The sequence below is a fragment of the Larimichthys crocea genome, chromosome X (assembly GCF_000972845.2).
Source record: "Larimichthys crocea isolate SSNF chromosome X, L_crocea_2.0, whole genome shotgun sequence".
Classification (NCBI taxonomy): Eukaryota; Metazoa; Chordata; class Actinopteri; family Sciaenidae; genus Larimichthys; species Larimichthys crocea.
The window spans coordinates 14,298,967-14,318,140 of record NC_040020.1 but is presented as its reverse complement, the minus strand read 5'-3'; the positions used below and the strand labels follow the sequence as shown (position 1 = coordinate 14,318,140).

Sequence of the window (19,174 nt, the reverse complement as noted above, 5' to 3'; positions counted from 1 at the left end):
TTTAGCTGGAAAGTAGAGGGTTGTAAACCTCCCCCCTCTTAAATCAGCCCGCCCCTCTGACATGGAGGGCTGGAATCAACTTGGTGACCTTCGCATTGGACTTGGCACGGTACGCGCTTACCCTTAGGCTGTGATTAAATACCCAGTGAAATGCATCAAGCTGTTGTTATTTACAGAGAAGAGCGCAAACACGTGAAACACATGAAAAATTACGCAGCCGAAATTTTAGAAGACAATGAAGTAACATTTGAAATTCAGGATTCAGGTATGGTATCTGAGCATACATTCATCCATTTGTTAAGACCACATATGTTAAGTTGTTAAGGTTTTTTTTCAGCCCCAGGACAACAACCAGTTATACTGATCGTTTTTCCAGTGTTGTCCTGTTAAGGTTTTAAACCTGTGAAACTCATTATCAGTTTATCACTGTCTGTCCTTACTGTAATGCATTTCACAATGAACAGATATATACACCTCTCTCACACTGACTCTGAATGAGTGCTGCACAAATGAGCCCAAACGATATTCAGCCTCAAACTGCGTTTAAAGGGGAGAATTGCGCCCTCTAATGTACATAATGTACACGTTAAACATGTTAACATTATATATATATATTTCTATATAATATATATATATATCTATTATCTAATATTATATATCTCTATATATATATACATCCCCTCCTCCTGTACATCCATGCTTAACTCTGACTTTGGATTATTTTGTTTTCTTTAATCGCAGATCTTTGTAAAGACAGTGATGCTTTGTTTTCCAGATTCAAATTGCAGGACGCAGACTTTGGTAAATATTCTCACCATATTCTCACTACACACAGTAAAATTACTGTATCATCAGTTAATGTATTGGAAATGTTACTGAATTAAAAATGTGTAAATATAATCAAGAAAATGTACATACGGTATTTAAACTATTTAAGTACTAAGTGATATAATGCTGTTGTATATTATGTCTTTAGATTCCAGCTTCCCACAGTCCAAAGACGTGCACATAATAGGTTAATTGGTGACTCTAAATTGCATGTAGGTATGAATGTGAGTGTAAATGGCTGTTTGTCTCTATGTGCCCTGTTCTGAACTGGCGACTCGTCCAGGGTGTACCCTGCCTCTCGCCCAAAGTCTCCAGCCCCCACTGTGACACTGATGAGGATAAATGGTTACAGACAATGGATGGATAGATTATAAATATTCATGCATCAATGTAAAGCAGGTTGTAGTTAGCTGAGGTGGAGCTGATTTGAATGATTATTTGTACTAAGGATTTATCTGCTGTTTATTTTCTTAATTAATCGATTAGTTTGGTTTATAAAAATTATGAAAATCACTCTAAATATTGAGAAATACCATCACAGTTGCCTAGTGCCCAAAGTGACCTCTTTACAGTTTTGATCAACTGATAGTACAGTCTATTATAAAAATAAATAAATCAAATTCATGAATCATGAAATGTTTGGCATTCTTTTAGAAATATTGCCAATTATTTTTATAGTGATTATCTGATCGATTAACGTACTGTACATTTCTTCATTTAATGTAAATGTTTCAGCTCAACTTGCATACTGTTGGGTAGTTCAATCTATAACAAAAATTTTATAAGCTCTTCTTTTCATCTTAATGTGTAACTAGTAAATAAATGTCAAATAATTGTAGTGGAGCAAAAGGTACAATATTTTCCTCTGAATTGTAGCATGAAAAGAAAATGGTCCAGTAAAATACTTCAAAATTGTACTCTAAGTACAGTACTTGTGCAACTGTACTTACTGCCATTCCAACACTGCTACATGCACACTTTGTTAATTGACGCATTGTGCTCATTGGCTTGCACATGGTAGCACTCATTTGTTTGTGGTAATGGCAGCTAGAGATTTCACATTACATAGGGTGGCTGCATGATGCTAATATGCCATGTGTATACACACACATACAGAGACAAAAAAGAACCAGAACACAGAAAGAAATTTTGTGAGACTTGAAACACTTTCCCTTAAACATAAATCAAAAAGATAGTTTTTCCCAAATGATTTTTAATATAGAGATACTGAAAGTACAGCTTACAACAAACAAGACACAGACTATATAGTAACTTAGAGTTTTAGTAACTGAAAAGCTGTCACAGATATTACTTTTGGACCAAACAACAATCATAATATTCACAAAGCTGAAGGTCAAACGTCACACACAAGACCATGTCCTCACTGGGTTCACAAACACTGCAGCTGTGCTTCTTGTTTGACAGGACAATATAGTGAAAAGTAAACCACAATGACATGAGTGAGTAGTTTATCTGAACCACAAGATGGGGGACAGAAGACTTAATATTTCCCACAAAACACATTCAGTTTGTTGGCCTTGTTTGCTCTTGCAACAAAGTTAGGTAAATTAGGTAAGCAAAATAACTAATTTATTTCCTCATTTTTATCGGTTTCCTCTGTAACTGAAAGAAAGTATCTTTTAGATATGACACAGACCTAGGTCAGGAAGCAAAGATTTTTTTTTTGGTTAGCATGGACCTCTTTTGGTGCCTGTTGGATCAGATCTTGTACATCAACACACAACACAATAAATCCCAAAACGGTTACATAGTGGCATGAAATTATTTCTTCAGTGGAATCATATGCGACTCATTATTTCTCTGATATCAGATTTTTCCAAATATGGTAAATTTTTTCTGCAAAAAGTAAAAGAAAAGAATTTAGCAAAGAAACAAACAAACAGGAACACTGAATTATTTGACCAGGCCTGGTATGTAACATTGATACAACAGGGAGCTTGCTAAGTATGAACAACTTCAGCCAGACAATGGTAGTGTCACTTTTTTTTTTTTTTTTTTTTTTTTTTTTTTAAATCAAATGCAGCCAAAAAATTGACTCACTTTGTTAATTCTTAATTATTTTCACCTTTTTTATACATTTGTCTCTTTTTTTTTTTTTTAAACATAAGACCAAGCTGGTTGACTTACAACTTTCACATACAAACATATTACTCCGACTATCAAAACAACAGGTTACTTGAAATGTGTTAAGGAAGCAGTACTACGCAAATGCCCATACAGTTTCACCAAAAGGTAAACATTGATTAAAACCACCAGGACATCCAGCCAATCATGCTCACTCAACTTATGTCTCTTCATTAGACTCTTCCCCAGCATCATCAGGGGCTCTTGGATCCATCTGAGATCGAACAGGTGATTTTGCAGATCGTGTCGACTCATTCTCTCCTTGGTTGCCAGTGGTTGTATTATCAGTTGGCTCATTACTGGTGTTGAGGAAGGCTTGGTACTGGTTCCAGAAGCCGGCTGAGCTCCTGGTGGCAGGAATGTTCAAGGAAGTCATAGATGTAGAAGAAGGAAGTTGGTCAGTGGAGGAACGACTACTCCGGGCTGGTGGACGTGTTGTTTTGGTTACCACACCATGGTGCTTCATGTGCCCCTGGGAACATAAAGGGTTAGGTTAGACAAGCTATAACTATCTAACATACAAAATGTAATGCAGTGTAGAATAAAATCCATAGGTAGTTTAGTCCGATATGACTGGAGCACGCAGCTTTTCTCTTCATGAACTAATTTTTTAGGAATTAGCAATAATTTGCAATTAACATTCAAGTCCAACACTGTAAAATATTGTTCAAACTTCCTGAAATAAGATTTGTAGTATAGCAATTACTTTGTCATCATCTATACATCTCATTAATAGAAATTGTTTTTAGATATTTTTTCCTTACCTTCAGCCCACTGCGACTGGCATACTCTTTCCCACACTCAGCACAGGAATAGGTCTTCTTCTCAGGACGAGACATTGGAGATGGGAGGGTTGGGGCCAGGCTGATGGGGACAGAAGCATCTAGTTCTTCACTTGGAGTCAATCCACTAATCTTAACACCTTCCACTCTGTCTTCTCTCCCATATGAACCAAAATGAAAGCTCTGACGTGTCTCCCTTACAAAAGTGGCAGCTCTCTGTGATGCATCCCTTACTTCAGCACCAATATTATCAGCAGTTTCCAAAGTTGACTTCATTTTGGAGTCATCATCAGGCACAGTTGCTTGGTCTTGCTTTGGTGATGCTGGTGGAGGAGACTGATCTTTGTCTTCTTCCATGGGTTCTGGTGATTTGGGCCTTGGGGAGACTGAGTCTGATTCCAAGGTTGGTGTTGTTGGTGTAACATTAAGAACATCTTGACTCAGGATGGGGTTAGAGGAGGTACTGGGACAGGTGTAAGCAAAGGGGGTTCCAAGGGTAGGTGTGCTTTGTAAGTCTTCCAGGTTTGATCTGGAGCCAAGGAATGCATCAGAGGAGGTAGATGCTTCGTCCTCTTCACAATCCACTACCATAGCATTAGATGACACTGTTGTTTTGGTAACAGTGGAGGAAATTGGTGAAGAGGTGGAATTAGGAAGATAGATGTCAACAGTGGCTTGTTCAACTTGGTTGTCTTTGTCGGCTGGGGACACTTGGTCTGTTTGCTGGGAGGCTGGCAAGGGGGCACTCACACATAGGACAGGGGGGTCTACACTGCCTGGTGGTGGAGTTTGTGGGGTGGGATTCATGAAGGGATCGGGACTTAGGTCAGTGGGGGGGATAAGGTCTGGGCTGGAGGACCCAGATTTGCTGGGATTTTTGGTGAACTCAACTGGTTTCAGACTGCCAGAGACAGTGGCTGAGCCAGCAGTTTGGAGTTGTAAGCTTGGGGCTGGGCTCTTAGAATGGCCTGTTAGAGGTGGTGTTTTGCTAGAAGCAGTATTTGGGTCAGTGGACTGGGACTGACATTGTGACAAGGGTTTGGCATTAGATTCAGCTGGCATCTCATGTGCTGTATCCTCTGTGCCATCTGTGGGCAGCTGTCCACCAAGGTGCATACGGATGTGGTGCTGGAGCACTAGGGCATTAGTGAACTTACGCTGGCAGAGTGGGCATGAGTTCTGAACACGTGCATTGGGTGGTCGGGCATGATGAGTGGCTAGATGTGACCGCAGGCTACCTTTGGTAGAAAAGGATCTGCCACATATCTTACATGGAAAAGGACGTTCTCCTAGGTGTGTGGCCTGGTGCAGACGCAATGCTCTGGGACAGCTGAGCACCCGTAGACACACCCCACACTGATTGGTTGTCAGGTTGCCAGCTGGACCTGTGATGCTTAGTGATGGTAGCAAGCTTCCTGCCATGGCCCTTGCGCCATTTGCACTCATGCCCAGGGCAGCGACCATTTCATGGGTGAAGTTGGAAACAGAAGTGGAGAGATTTGAAGATGGTGGGGATGCCATGACATACGTGGTAGAAGTGCTAGCATTTGTTAAACGACTGTTGGCTGGACTAGAGGTAGTGGTACTGCTAGATAACATCTCCAGGATGGAGGAGGAAGTAGAGGAATTAGTCCAGGGAGAAGAGGAGTGGGGAGGCACCTTCTCTAGCTTCTCCACCAGCCTTTGCAGCTTGGAGGTTTCAGATGTAGGAGTGGAGGTAGCCATTGAGGAAGGCAGGGAGGATGGAGTGGAGGTGGGTTGACCTTGGACTTTAGGAAAGGAAGAGAAAGGGAAAGAAAGCTGAGAATGGCTAGAAGAAGCAAGTTGATGGGAGCCTGGAGTAGAGGGTAGAGGGGTGCGTAGCATGCCCAAGGCTTGTGGATGGTTGTAGAGGGATGAGTGTACAGCAGGGGTAGAGGAAGAAGTGGAGACAGATGGAAAAAGGAGCTTAGGCAAGTGGGCTAGCTGAGAGTAGGCTGCAGGAGAAAGCATTGGGGCATGAGGGGGAGTGTTCTCATCAAAGTGCTGCTGTTTGGCACCCTTGAATAACTCTGTGATGGTGGAAGACGAAGACAACGATGGGTTGGAGAGGAGGGAGGTAGCCAGAGAAGAGGTGGAGGTTGAGGAGGATGATGATGAGTGGGATGAGCCAGAGGTGATAGAGGCTGCAGCAGCTACAGCTGCAGCCCTGTTGAGCTGCAGGAGAGAGTGGGAAATCAAAGCCAGATCTACACTTGGGGCCAGGGGTAGGGTAGAAGGGGTAGATCCTCCAGAGGCCCCCAGAGAAAAGCCAGTGCTGGTACTGCCAACCTCCAAATGGTCTCCACATGTTTCATCCTCATGCCTGCTTTTTGGCTTCTTCTGTATCATATTCATGCCACTAGTACTACTACCACTGCTCATGCTCTGCCCCATATCTGACCCCCCAGTGGCCCCTAATGCTATCCCAAACAAAGAAGGTGGCAGAAGTGAAAGCGAGAGCTCTGGGTTTTGCTCACGGTGGCGTAGAAAATGCACCTTGAGGTTGCCTCGTGTGGTGAAGCGACTGAGGCACACTGGACACTGGTAGGGTCTTTCCCCTGTGTGTGAGCGTAAATGTATCTGCAGGGAAGAGTCACTGCTGAACATCTTACCACAAAAGCGGCAGGCATGCTGGAGGCGGCCACTAGTGGTGGAACTGGATGCAGAGGAAGAGTCTGATCCTCCAGAGACAGACTGCAGAGCATGTTGGGTGTTTGGGACCATAGATACTGATGTGGAGAGGGATGCATTAATGAAGGACCGACCACTGTGCCCACTCACTGAAGTGGTATTTGGAGATTTCTCATGAAGATAGCGGTTGGGCAGAGCTAAAGACAGAGCAAGCGGATAGGCAGAGGAAGCCATGGAGATGGCAGCAGAAGAAGAGGTGGAGGGAGCAGAGGATCTCGAACTCACCCTCAGATAACCTTGAGCGCCTTGACTCCCTCCCGTCCCTTCAATCTGGGACTTGTGGGGCTGCAGGATTTGAGACAAGGAACTGCTTGGCTTTGTGGGTTTGTTGGCTGCCTGAGAAGGCAGCAGGGAGGAGAAACATGCCAGGAGGGGAGCTACAGAGGTAGGAGGCTCAGATGCATTTGGTTGTGTAGTTGGGCTAGCTGCCCTCTTGCTGCCTTCCAAGCAGAGCTGAGGCAGAGCTGGGAGGAGATGCTGGGAAGGTGTTTCTATGGTATAGGAGGCTCCGCCAAGGCGTAGCACCTGTCTACAGATCTCCTCTGTTATCTGCATCTGGTGGATCTGCCTTTGCTGCAGCACCCGCAGTTCCTCCAAGATCAGGGCAATACTCAATTGGGCCCTAGATGGTGCGGCTGAGGCAGATGTAACTCCAGGGCTGGGAGTGGGAGTAACAGGACTTGGGGGGCCCTCAGGCACACGGCTGGGGCTTCCAGGGTGCGGTGGAGGACATAGTGAAGCAGAGGACGATGAAGAGGAAGAAGAGGTGGTGGTGGTGGCTGACAGCCCCAACTTGGGAGAGGCCATGTGTGTGCTTCGGGGAGGGTGTATGAGGGCACTTGTAGAAGACTTGCAACCAGACAGTCGAGGAGCAGGAGGTGTATGTTGAGTTTGGGAAGAGAGAGAAAAGTAAGGGATGTCAGGAGACAGGGAGGGCTGTGGGTCTTTGAGGGGCTGGTGGGTGGGCTGGCTCGGGGAGCAGGATAGTGGTGGACCCTCAATGGGTAGGGAGGGGGACTGAGAGCCTTTGACAGATGAACGGAGTGCGAGGGGTAGCTGGGAGCTTTGAAGAGAGGAAGATGGAGCGCACAAGGAAGAATCCAGGATAAGTGGAGAGGATTGTGACTTCACTGCCAAGCTGTCATCTAGGAAAATTGAAAGAAAAGATCTACATGTAATTCTATCTTTGTTAAAAAAACAACAACAAAACAGACAGCCTTAATGGTAACAAAATAATCACAGTTTACATAATGGTCCTTTCTAAATAGCTCTTCTGAACACATCTCAGGGCATTAAAAAACAACTTTAAAAAACGACAGTGACAACTAAGGTTTGAGGTGGCTACTTGATATCTAGGAAGTGGAAAAATCCAGCTGTCTAAGTGGTGACTTTTAACCTCTGGGTTTAATTTCCACCACCTTATCATCCACCACTGCTTTCTTTTCCTCTTTGTCCTGTCTATCCTCATCAACTGCGGCCTCCCCACCACTGTCACACACGTCATGCACACACACACACACACACAGATTCCACTGATCTGCAAGAATACACTGCTCACCCGAAGAGGAGCATACCTTGTTTCCAGGGCAACACACACAAGACAATAGACTTTCACCCCCCCCCCCCCCCCAATAAAAATAAGCCACATCCACACACTCTTACATCCCTGCCCCTCTTTCTTTCTTCCTCCATTCAATCTGTCTTTCTTTCATCTTCTTTAGAGCCCTTCCCCCAGTAGCCCAATGGGGTGCTAAGGGTTAGGTACTGGTTGGGCACTGAACACTGTACTGCCTGATTGGCTGGGAGACTTGACCTTAAACACTCTGAGGTTGAATTCCTGATACGGTTTAAGACCAGGCAGAGGAAGAGGGGTAGCGTGTAAAGAAAACAAACAGCCCTGCAGACAGACATGATGACTCAGACCATCAACAAGATAACTTAGCCCAGAAATGCAGAGAGGGACAGTGGTGGTAGTACATACCCACAACATACCTGTCAATGCGCAGCAGATCGACAAAAAAAAGCAAACACATTGTATGTGCGGGGTTGCTCATGCACACGCAAACGCGTACAGAATTTACTGCTGTTTGCTTGAAAGCTAGAATTTTATGACACAATGTGGGCCCTATTCCTGCAACTGGAGTGAACAGACAGACAAGTACACACACTTGCACAGTCACATACACACACACACACTGTCACATACACACTTCTTCATGGGTATGTTCATGCTTCAGTGCCCAGCAACAAAGCTGAAAGGGGACAATAGGGTCTAATGCCATTGCAGTTAGAACACCTTATACAGTGCCTCACAAAGTTTCCTTTACCTTGACCTTCTCATGCTCATCTCTTTACTTCTACCAAACCTGTATCTTGATCACATTTGTTCACATTTTAAAATTCACTACATCATTATAATATCGTTCTAATTTACTGTACATCCCCCCCTATTCTGGGTGGTCTGTGTCTTTGAACCTGACAGTAATGAGGAGTGAAGACATTTGGGTTTTTACAAGGCAAAGAAAGCAGCTAATGGCTGCAACCACAGAGGGTGAACCAAAGACCTTTTTATTCTTAGTGTACATAAAATATTGTCTTTTTTTAATATAAAAAGAGCTGTTCTGGAAAGAAATCAGACCTCCTAACACAATAAGAAAGAAGTCTTAACAGATGTCCTCAATGAATTTTTAAATTACAAAACTCAGAGTCATCCTAGGTCAAAAGTTACAAAAAAAAGTGTGAAAGGTTAAAGCAACAGTACAGTAAATAGACCATATAATACACTATGAACCGTAACTCTGCATTTAAAGTCTTTGAGCTCTAAACCTCCCCTTCAATGTGAATGCAATCCTCCTGAACAATCAGTATTCTTTTGATATATGCTCTATTTCTCACCATTCTCAAGTATCCGACAGGCACCGAGGGTCAGGCTCATAAGCTGCTGGGGTCGTTTCTGTTTCCGACGGGACATGCTGCTGCAGGATGGAACCGACGCAGGGGCGCATTGGCCAACACACAACTTTTATCCTGTCTCCCTGCACACTGAAAAAAGGTAGGTAACTAAATTACTTAAATGAAGAAAAAAAAAAAAAGAAGAAAAACTAAAGTACCATCTCCAAAAAAGTGACAATGGATGCTCCAGGTTGATTAGTCTGGATAAAGCGCGTACATGTTGGTGGCATTGTGATGCAGAGAAAGAAAAACAGAACTAAAGTGCCATGTGACAGTTTCTCTCGACAAGTCTTCCTTTTCTCAAAAACTCACCGTTGGACCTCCTTCTCTCTCTCTCCACACACACACACACACACACACTCACTCTCAGACACACACACACACAGCTCACTTGTTCATCCACTACTTTGCATTCAAATGGCGAATGAACACCCCTTCTTTTGAGCCAAGAGTCCACTGCCTCTCTTTAGTAAACCTTCATACATTGACGCTCAAGTTCATCACATAATGCCCTGCCTGGGCTTTCTATTACTGTTAGGTATGAGCATATGAATCTAAACCTCACCTTGTGTGTCTTACTGTGCGGAACTGAAGGAAACTGTACGCACAGGTGGGAGCAAAATCCAACGTCAGTCAATTAAATTAATTCAGATTTTTAACATTAAACCAAACATTTAGTGTCGCAGGCCACCTTGTAGCACACCCACACACCTATTCAAGTCAGAGTATGTGTGTGTGAGAGATTTCACGACGCTCCAGCCGCCTCTCAAACAGGCTCCTGTGTGAGCTCAGTAAACAGAGTGGCTGAAATGAGGTGGAATTTTGCAACAATGGCGTTGAGGGAGCACAGCTGAGTGAACATCACCCTCTCAGAGCCTCTCCAACACATAAGGCCACTGACTGGAGGCACAATGCTCCCTTTTCACCCTCATCCCGACTGCTTACCACGTGGAAAAGGGGTAATGAAAGAAAGACACAGCCAGAGTGAGGAGGAAAATAATTTTTCACCCTGGCCCTGTGACACCCCTCCACCTCCCCTCTGTCTCCCCGAGGCTCGGACAGAATAATAAAACGCATCAAAGGTTTGATATAAAGTGTGAATATCACAGGTCCTCACAAGGTGGTTATGAAATCAGGTAGGCTATTGATTTGTGTCTGAATTATTTAAAATGGGCCTTCCTTTGTTGGACAGTGAGTCCTGTTCATTTAGTAAAAATTGACAGTTTAACGCCTTACTTATGTTATTTCTAACCTGTGAACCCATGGATACTTTTCTATGCAAAGCAAGCAGTGATTTCCGAAAAATATGAAATGAATAAATGAAATTATTTGGCTATAAACATGCGCATCGTTGCATAATCGATAATAATTCGTCAAAGAGAAAGAAGTGAAAACTCTGACAGTGTACTTATCAAACAGTCAAAACAGAGAATATCATCGCTTTTATAAACATGAACTCCGTCGTGGCAACAACGCATTTGTCTTTTTCGTGCCATCTTGCCAATATGTTCGCGTATACGACGGTCGGACGGTTTTTTTTCCCCCTTACACCAATGTTTGGAAACAGGCGCAAAATACGGCGGTGAGATGCGCGTCCCCGCTACTGTACGCCGACCTGTTGCACGCCAGGCGCGCTCCCACATCATAACAAGTTATGATTCATAAAATATTATGACTTCCAACAAAAAAAAAAAAAAAATACAGTCCCGGATGTGCATTTCCCCCACAGGCCGCTCGTCGCCGACACAATCCTTTAAAATATAACACAAAAACAACTTACCATGTTTGAAACGATGAATTTTGGCAGCGATATTGTGTGATAAGAGGGGGGAAAGCTCAGGAGCTTATGTTGGGGAAGATCGACTCCGTCTCTCAGCCGGGACACTGGCGCAGCATTTCCCTATTCACTCCCAGGGATGCGCAGTCGGACAGCCGCATTTTTTTCAATTATTTATCTCCGTCGTAAATCGCGTTTCTTTCTCTTATGACAAAGGCTTATTATGCCTCAATGTATTTACTCATAGTCCACTGGCAGACAGCAGCAGGAGAAGCTATGTGCAAATAGCTGTATTCGCTACAGGGGGAGCTTTTTTTTTTTTTTTCTTGACCGTGCGTGCTGCTCTTCCTCCTCTCTTTGTATTTGTCGAGGCCTGCTCTTGTCAGGCCTGTCTGCGCTCTCTGCGGTACTGTCTGTCTGTCTGTCTGCTTAGCTGGCTAGCTGTCTGTCTCCCTGTCTCTTATAATTAATGGCCCTCGCCGCCAGACGGTCCTCTGGGAAACAGTGACCACGGTTACCTCCACATTGGCTCTTAGTGTGCATCTCACATAGGAGTGCAGGCCCAGACACACACACACACACACACACACCTCTAATGCAGGCGGTGTTTTAGGATTTGCACAGGTGTGCATGATTGCCACACCTCCTTGTCAAAAATAAATCATAATTCATATTTTTAATATTCTAATAAAAAAACACACATTTAGTCTCAGTTATTACAGAATTTGTTTTAAATGTTGAACTTGTTATTTCTATAGATACAATGGCTTCTCATTACAGTCTTTCACTTGCTATTGTGGGTCTTTGACTAATAATGTAGGAGACACACATCGTCTAATAGCCTAAATGACCTTGAGTTGTCACACAGTACAATCATTTCCACAGACAAATAACTATCTAATGTTTTGAGTGGGTTCTTACGCAGTTTCTAAGACTGTTGAGTCTGGATTGGGTTATCTGACTGACTATAAAAGCTGATGTCACTTTAATGATAAATTGAATCTAATTTGTGGTTTAATTAGATACAAGTGAGTATCTGTATCTGTTACAAGACTTCCAGTGTGATCTGACACTTGTGGAAACCTCTGAAACTCCCAGATGAAAACATCTTTACTTTTTGGTCTTGCATGACAAATACTGCACATTGGTATTTTTTCAACTTTATGTTGGGACAAAATGTCTTATTTTGACATTTAAATGTTCGTTCACATGAGTTTTAAAATCTTGATTGTCGATAGTGCATCTGCTTTTTCACTTAAATTTGATAAGAACATTTCTGCAGTGATCATCCAATCATTCTTTCCTTGGCCTTCACCTACAGCTCTTTCTCTACAGTAAAACATCTAAAGCTAAAACATCTGTTTTAGAGCATCACAGTATCTTGTGCAGGGTAGAAGTCAGTAGCTTGCAGCAAAATAGGAGCAGCACACTATTGAATTTGTCAGATAATGATGGTGCTTTGGCAGGACAGGCAATCTAGCTGGTGAACATCTTGTTCCTTGGGTAATTTTCCAATTTGACAATATATATATTTTTTACCATTATACTGAATAGATGTGTTGTCTTCTCAAATCACAATCACGTGTATAATAGTACATTGTGGATGACAGATGCTGCAGTTTATGAATGATCTCCACTTAAACCACTAGATGTCTCTCAAAGACAAAAGTAGAAGCATGGTGACATTAGTTTGAATACCTTATATTTAAATGTCATGTACCACCTGAACATTTTTAGACAAATAATGTCTATAAAAGCAGTTTATTCAGTTTGTGCTCAGAGGCATTTTCAGTTGCTCACACAAACTACTCTTCTTGAAGTTCACATTCCAGCTTTTTACTTTTGAATTTGTTCTTATGGGGAACTTAACTTAGCTAACTTAGCAAACAGTTGCCTATTTTCACATCCAGCAACGTCCAAAACAATGAGAGTTCAGTATTCATTAGTATATGCACTTATCAGTCAACTCGTTCGTGAAGTTCACAAGCTTCACAAGAAACGTGCAACAGGTTTAGGTTTACTTCAGGACATTTTTCAGCTCATTATTCTTATTTTTCAGAGACAGAACTATATTGACACCTTTGGAAGTAATTCATAAATTCACGTGAAGAGACCCAGAAGAAATGGGGCAGGAAGGAGGCAGACGATGGAGAGCAGCAACAAAGAGAATCTGGTGTGGATGATGAAGATGTAATCCAAAGTGGAGTAGACCATTGAAAGGATCCACATGCAAATGGAGATCAGGATGGATAACTTTGCACTCTACTTTGTGTGGTACCACATATACCTCTCTGCAGAAATCAGCAGCAGGTCCTAAACTGCAGGTCAGGCCAAAGCGGACAAACAGTCATGCAATGCAGCGGGCCCTGGTGAAAGGGTAGAAGGTGGCATCAGAAAATCTGTTTATGATAAAGACAACTGTGATCCCGATCTGGAGTAGATCTGACACGAGCAGGTTAATGACTAAGATCAGAGATACTTTGTCCTTCTTGAGTAGAGACAGGACAGCGTAGCAGCCCAGGCAGACATCAGGTAGTCCTACAAGGAATATGACGAGTTAACGAAGTTGAGTGTTTTAAATCTAATTAATTACTTATCGTTCAAATTATTCCCACCTCTGTTTCCTGTAAGAGTGAAGTCATTTAATGTCCTTTCATCAGGCAGTCTCAGGCTTTAAGTGACATTTCATTCACTCATTTCATGGGTGAGGAATTATGCAAACTGCATAGTGCAGTTGGTCTTGGCGAATGTTTACCATATAAATATATTGGTCAAGTCAAATCTCTATTTTGTTATCTGCAGTGGAGATATGACACCCATCCCTCTGATAATAAACTGTGTCGTCGACCCACTGACGACACAGAAAGACAGAGGAGCAGTTGTAATAGTTACCACATGTATTCTCAATTAAAAACACAAAAGAAAACTTTTTTTCTATTTTTTATTTTGCGTAACCGAGCCCAAACACATACTGCACAATACAGCATCTACATGAACAATGACACTAACACATGCATGCTTCCACACATAAATACTTAAGTGAGACTCTGTAACAAACACCAGCCACTTTGGCCACAAGTCTTAATTTCAAATGTAGCTTTCCGTAGGAAATATAGCAAAAAGTTAGAAAGTCAGCAGAGTGACTCAGTAACGTCAGTTACATAGCTGCACCTAACACCAGCTAACATTAACCACTGGTCATAGTAAGACCAGATGAAGTGAGGCTGAGCAACACAACCCCTGAGTGTATAGAACTGAACATTGGTGAATGTATAGTCTTCATTTGTAAGAGGCAGTATATGATTTCTTTTTCAAAACGTAGTCTCACTTTAAAACACACTTTAGATATGATATGTTGTTACATGGCACTGCTATAATTCTGCACAATCTAATACAGTTTGACCTTTGACGGACCTGACCTTAAAATAATCTAGAAAATAGCTGTCTCCACACAAAACCTAAAGAACAACAAAAGAGGAAAGTCCTTACAAGTATTCAAGAACGCACAACAGCTCTGTCAGCTGTACAATACCATGCAAACGGCAACTGTACTCTCCGCTGTCTAACTAACTGGGAAGCATTAATACAGCCAGCCAGTAGGTGGTGCATAATCCCTGAACTAAACACACAGCTCTACAGTTATTCTGCAGTAGAAGTCCAGCCTTTCTAACACATCGTCTGTATTGGTATATTGAAAAACTCCTATCTGAAGTTACAGTCAACATTACATAACAGCACAGAACAGAACGTTGTCAATCAGTATAACGTACCTAGTAGCAGAGTGGTCAGGACCTTCACAGCTGCCCTATAGAAATATGTTACTTTTTTGGAATAGTTTAATACCACACATATATTGAAGGATTTCATTATTCCATCTTTGAGAACAAGACTGTAAATTTCCATTCCCTTAAATTTACAGAACTAGGTTATTTTCACTTAGCATGAAGACTGGAAACATGAGATACAGCTAGTCTGGGTCCATCCAAAAATAACAAAATCTGCCTGACAGCACATCTAATGTTCTGTAATAACATGTTATTATTGTGTTTGATCCATGCAAATACCCAACTTCTGGTTTTACTGGTTGTTATGTGCAGGACAGATCAGGTGTATTTTGTTACCTTTGGACAGAGCCAGGCTGAATAAGTATAAAAATGTCCAAAAATGTGAAACTGTTCCTTTAAACTGAAGAAGCTCAGTATCCTTCCTTTGTGATCCTTATTTGTCCAGAGACACTTTCACAAATTCAGATGCAATAAAATTTGCTATACTTCCATTGAACCAAAGATAATGATACATTTCACAGGTTATATACAATATGAATAGACTAATATTTAAAGAAAATATCATATAACACCCATTTATAATGTTTTGTTTTTGTTGAAACTGTTGCTATGCTTATTTAATGAACTGTGTAATAATGTAGTTTCACAGTATGTAATATATTTGCTAAAAAAAAAGTCACAGTCTTGAATCTAATGTGTTCACTACAGCAAGTACTATGCTATATTGTACCTCTGTTTATTCCTTGATTGCTGATACTACTCATTGCTCCATGATGACTCAAGATCAGAATAATACTCAGACGTATCTTCTCCCCCAAACTGCTGTTCCCTTAGCCATGTAGAGACCTTCTCCTCAGTTGACTTGTGTTCTTCATCAGACACTAGTGGAACATTATAAAAACAAAGTACAGATACAACAACATATTTAATATGTGGTTTCAAAAAAACCTACAGAACTGTCATATAACTAACAGCAAGCACGACAATCATCAGTTCTCCTATTTCAAGATTATACAGTAGTAGTGGATCTTTCCATAAAATATGTCTTCCTGGTGCTTAGAAGCTCAGAGGTGGAGACATTTAATTGTTAATGTTTCATTGACAAGTGATGCCTGGGAGATGGACTACAAGAGTCTTCAGCTATACTAGTGGCTAATGCTAACAATGGCATGAAGGCATGCTCACAGGGTTGATGCTAAGTATATATATATATATTTTTTTTACCATGTTCACCATCTTAATTTAGCTCATTAGCGCCAAACAGAAAGTAAAGATCAGCTAATGTGAATATAATTAGCATTGCAGGTATTTAGTTAAATCAAAGTATTGGAAAATGCTTTTTTTTTACCTGTGGAATTGTTAGATCACCACCAAAGTTGTTACAATTAATCCTGAGAGAGACATGAATGCCAAACGGGTTTCCAGAAGAAACGTAGCCAGAAGAAATTCAAAGGATCTCCAATCATTAGGGTTCATAATCTGGGCACTATGAATATCTGCACATTTTGACCTGCTGGTGGCACTAGAGGAAAATTTTGGGATCGCTGAAGCCACGAGGATACCCCCTTCTGTGCACCATGAATGTGTTTCATGACAATCCATCCAGTTTGGAAAAGAGTTTTGAAATTTACCTCTTTAAGCAAACATATTTTCTGAAGGGTGATCTCATTTTTAGAAAGACAATACTTACTATCTGGGGGTTCAGATATGCTGCAGGCCTTCTCTTGCTTGATTAGTATCTTCCTAATGCTCATCACAAGGTCTTCTGCTCTCTCTTTGCAAAAATTCACAAACAGCTCAAAAAGCGATTCTCCTGGTGGTGACATGGCCTCTGTCACAGTTTCTTCTTCCCACTTGTCTGTCTCATCTACATTAGGATAAAAGATGCTGTTCTCTGTCGCCATCCACTCAATCTTTTCAAGAAGTTGTGTGACTTGAGCCGGATTATTGGAATTAATGTTGAAGCTGTGGTACCTGTTGTTACATTTCTTCAGCAGAAAGTGGAGGGCACTGCCTTCACCCTCTATGAACTCTTCCACAGTGGTTGTTTCGAGGCTATCACACCAGCTAAAGAGCACAAGAGTATGTCTCCAAACATCAGGACCAAGAAGATTCATGTGCTCTTTGATAGAGCTCAAGTGAACCTTGGTGAAAGCAACGGCAGTGGAGACCACCAGGATGATGGTGTGAGGCCCTGGAGTACAGAGAGAAACTCCTCTTGTTATTTCCTGCTTTACGATCTCTGGAGTGTCTTTGAGGAAGCTACGCCTCAACCAACCAGGAGTGTCTACAAGCCGGACCATCCATCGACCCACCTGGCCCTGTCTCACCTCACTCTGGTAGGTTCTCCTTCTTTCTCCCAGTGGAATACCCAGTATGATGTCTCCTACCCAGGTTTTCCCAGACAGGAACCAGCCAGCTAGAAGAAGCCTGATCTCTGTTAGACGAATAACCTTATCTGGCAGAGAAAAATAGACAACAATCAAGAGCATAATCACGCATCCATGGATGATCTCTCTCTGTATCTCTCTCTCCTTTGCTTTTTCATTCACATTTTTTAAAATAAAAAAGCAAATGTGCTTGACAAATTATTTTGGCTCAATTTTTGTGTACTGCTTTTGTTGTTGTTGTTTTTTTATATAAAGCACTCCAAACGTTTGTGGTAGAAACACTACCACTAACACTAACTTGTAATGTTATACTCTGAAAATTTGGGCACACCCTCTGGTCTTTACTTTGGAAGCAACTACCTAATTCTGTCTGTTCACTGGCACTACTTTCGCTTTCTACAGGACAAGACCTGCTCTATACTTACTTTACTTTAGAAAGTAGTTAATTAGGTTACAACGTTCCGTTCCGTTACAGCGTTACCTATGAATAAAAGTAACGCGTTAGAGTACTCATGCGTTACCAAAAATGAAAAGCCGTTTGCAGCGCACATGCTGCCACTTAACTGACACAGACACACAGCCTCCTTTAAATGCACCGAGACGTGACATTGAATAACGTCAGTCATCCAACCAAATGAACTCTGCAGGATGACACAGCGCTGCGCCTCCGCTGACATCCGCAGGTGGCACAGTACTGTCTGACAAAAAGCAGGCTGCAGTCAGAGTTTTTCTTTCCTTATCCGGAGAAATTCTTAAAGCAACGGATTACTTTTTTTAAAAAAAGTAACTAACACGTTACGTTACACGAAAAAAGTAACTCGAACGCGTTACTTTGTAGCGCTACCCACAACACTGGTTGTTTACAACTCTTATGGCTCTCTAAGAACCTCGCGACACCTAATGTATCATGAGGGTTATAATATGCAGTGGTGCTGAAACGTCTTTAGAGAGGTGTTTATTCAACTTTACAGATATTTTGGTTCATACTCGCTTTTAAAATGATCTCAAACAGTTGAGTCAACACCTCTCTAAAGCAGTTTTCACAAAATCAGAACATTATAATCCCCATAAAGAAGATTTACTGCAGGATTTCTGTATTAGACCATATTAGTTTTAGCCAGGTGTACATAAAAACTTCATCACATTTGTAAACTGTGTAGTTAAGATAACTCACTGTTTTCTTCTTCACTTCTTTCACTTTGCATTTCTCCTTAGATGTGTTGGAAGCAACAGCAAAAATGTAATAATTCAACCTTTCTTGCTTGAAAAACAAAATGCATTGGCATTACTTTTGATACACTTGTGACAGTCTTGTTTACACCTACTAAACCTGTGATTTTAAAACAGGTAAGACAGTGGAAAAGTACAAGCTCCTCCCTCTCAGGAAAGCAAACCTCTCTATCAGTCACTTGCTGTGCCTGTACCTTGTCGCTTTCTAAACTGTGGCATTTGATTATTTATGTTGACGTATCAGCCTGAAGTCGGCTGGAAAAATACTGAGCTCTCAGGTATGTGAAGCACACCTCGTGGAAATTTACAAGTTATATCTTAATTTAAGTGAAAGTAAATCAGTGCTGATGAGCTGTAGCTGAACTGTGAATGTACATGCCAAAAATCCAAAGTCAGGAAAACATGTTGTATAAACAGACAGGGAGTCATAAAATATGTGTTCAATATAAACAGAAACACTGCTAGAAAGATCCAAAAGTCAAAAGAAAAGGTTTCACATGACAACATAAAAACAAATGGTAACAGAGTGGTTTAAAGGGTGCACAGACGTTATGCACTACAAATAAACAAGCC

The 19,174-nt window shown here is 41.7% G+C and overlaps 2 protein-coding genes and 1 long non-coding RNA gene across 4 annotated transcripts; 1 reads left to right on the top strand and 2 right to left on the bottom strand.

Moving 5' to 3' along the window:
* The first annotated feature begins 18 nt into the window (after positions 1-18).
* On the top strand, positions 19-14,730 carry LOC113746546 (uncharacterized). 2 transcript variants are annotated; one of them, XR_003462948.1, is made up of 4 exons: positions 19-109; positions 776-801; positions 9,373-9,519; positions 13,256-14,730. It is a non-coding gene; the product is annotated as an uncharacterized LOC113746546 (long non-coding RNA). The 2 variants fall into 2 exon arrangements; XR_003462949.1 differs by having other exon boundaries at positions 25-109; positions 742-801.
* Positions 2,022-9,488, bottom strand: sall2 (spalt-like transcription factor 2). Its single transcript, XM_027282605.1, has 3 exons — positions 9,363-9,488; positions 3,738-7,612; positions 2,022-3,445 (listed from the first exon to the last, which is right to left on the bottom strand). Exons 1-3 carry the CDS (start codon positions 9,436-9,438, stop codon positions 3,134-3,136), a joined length of 4,263 nt encoding a protein of 1,420 aa, XP_027138406.1. The 5' UTR covers positions 9,439-9,488; the 3' UTR covers positions 2,022-3,133.
* LOC104927971 (GTPase IMAP family member 3) lies at positions 14,127-18,795 on the bottom strand. Its single transcript, XM_010742173.3, has 3 exons — positions 18,546-18,795; positions 16,672-17,439; positions 14,127-15,862 (listed from the first exon to the last, which is right to left on the bottom strand). The coding sequence occupies exons 1-3, from the start codon at positions 18,574-18,576 to the stop codon at positions 15,738-15,740; spliced, it is 924 nt and encodes a 307-aa protein (XP_010740475.2). The 5' UTR covers positions 18,577-18,795; the 3' UTR covers positions 14,127-15,737.
* Between the last annotated feature and the right edge of the window lie 379 nt (positions 18,796-19,174).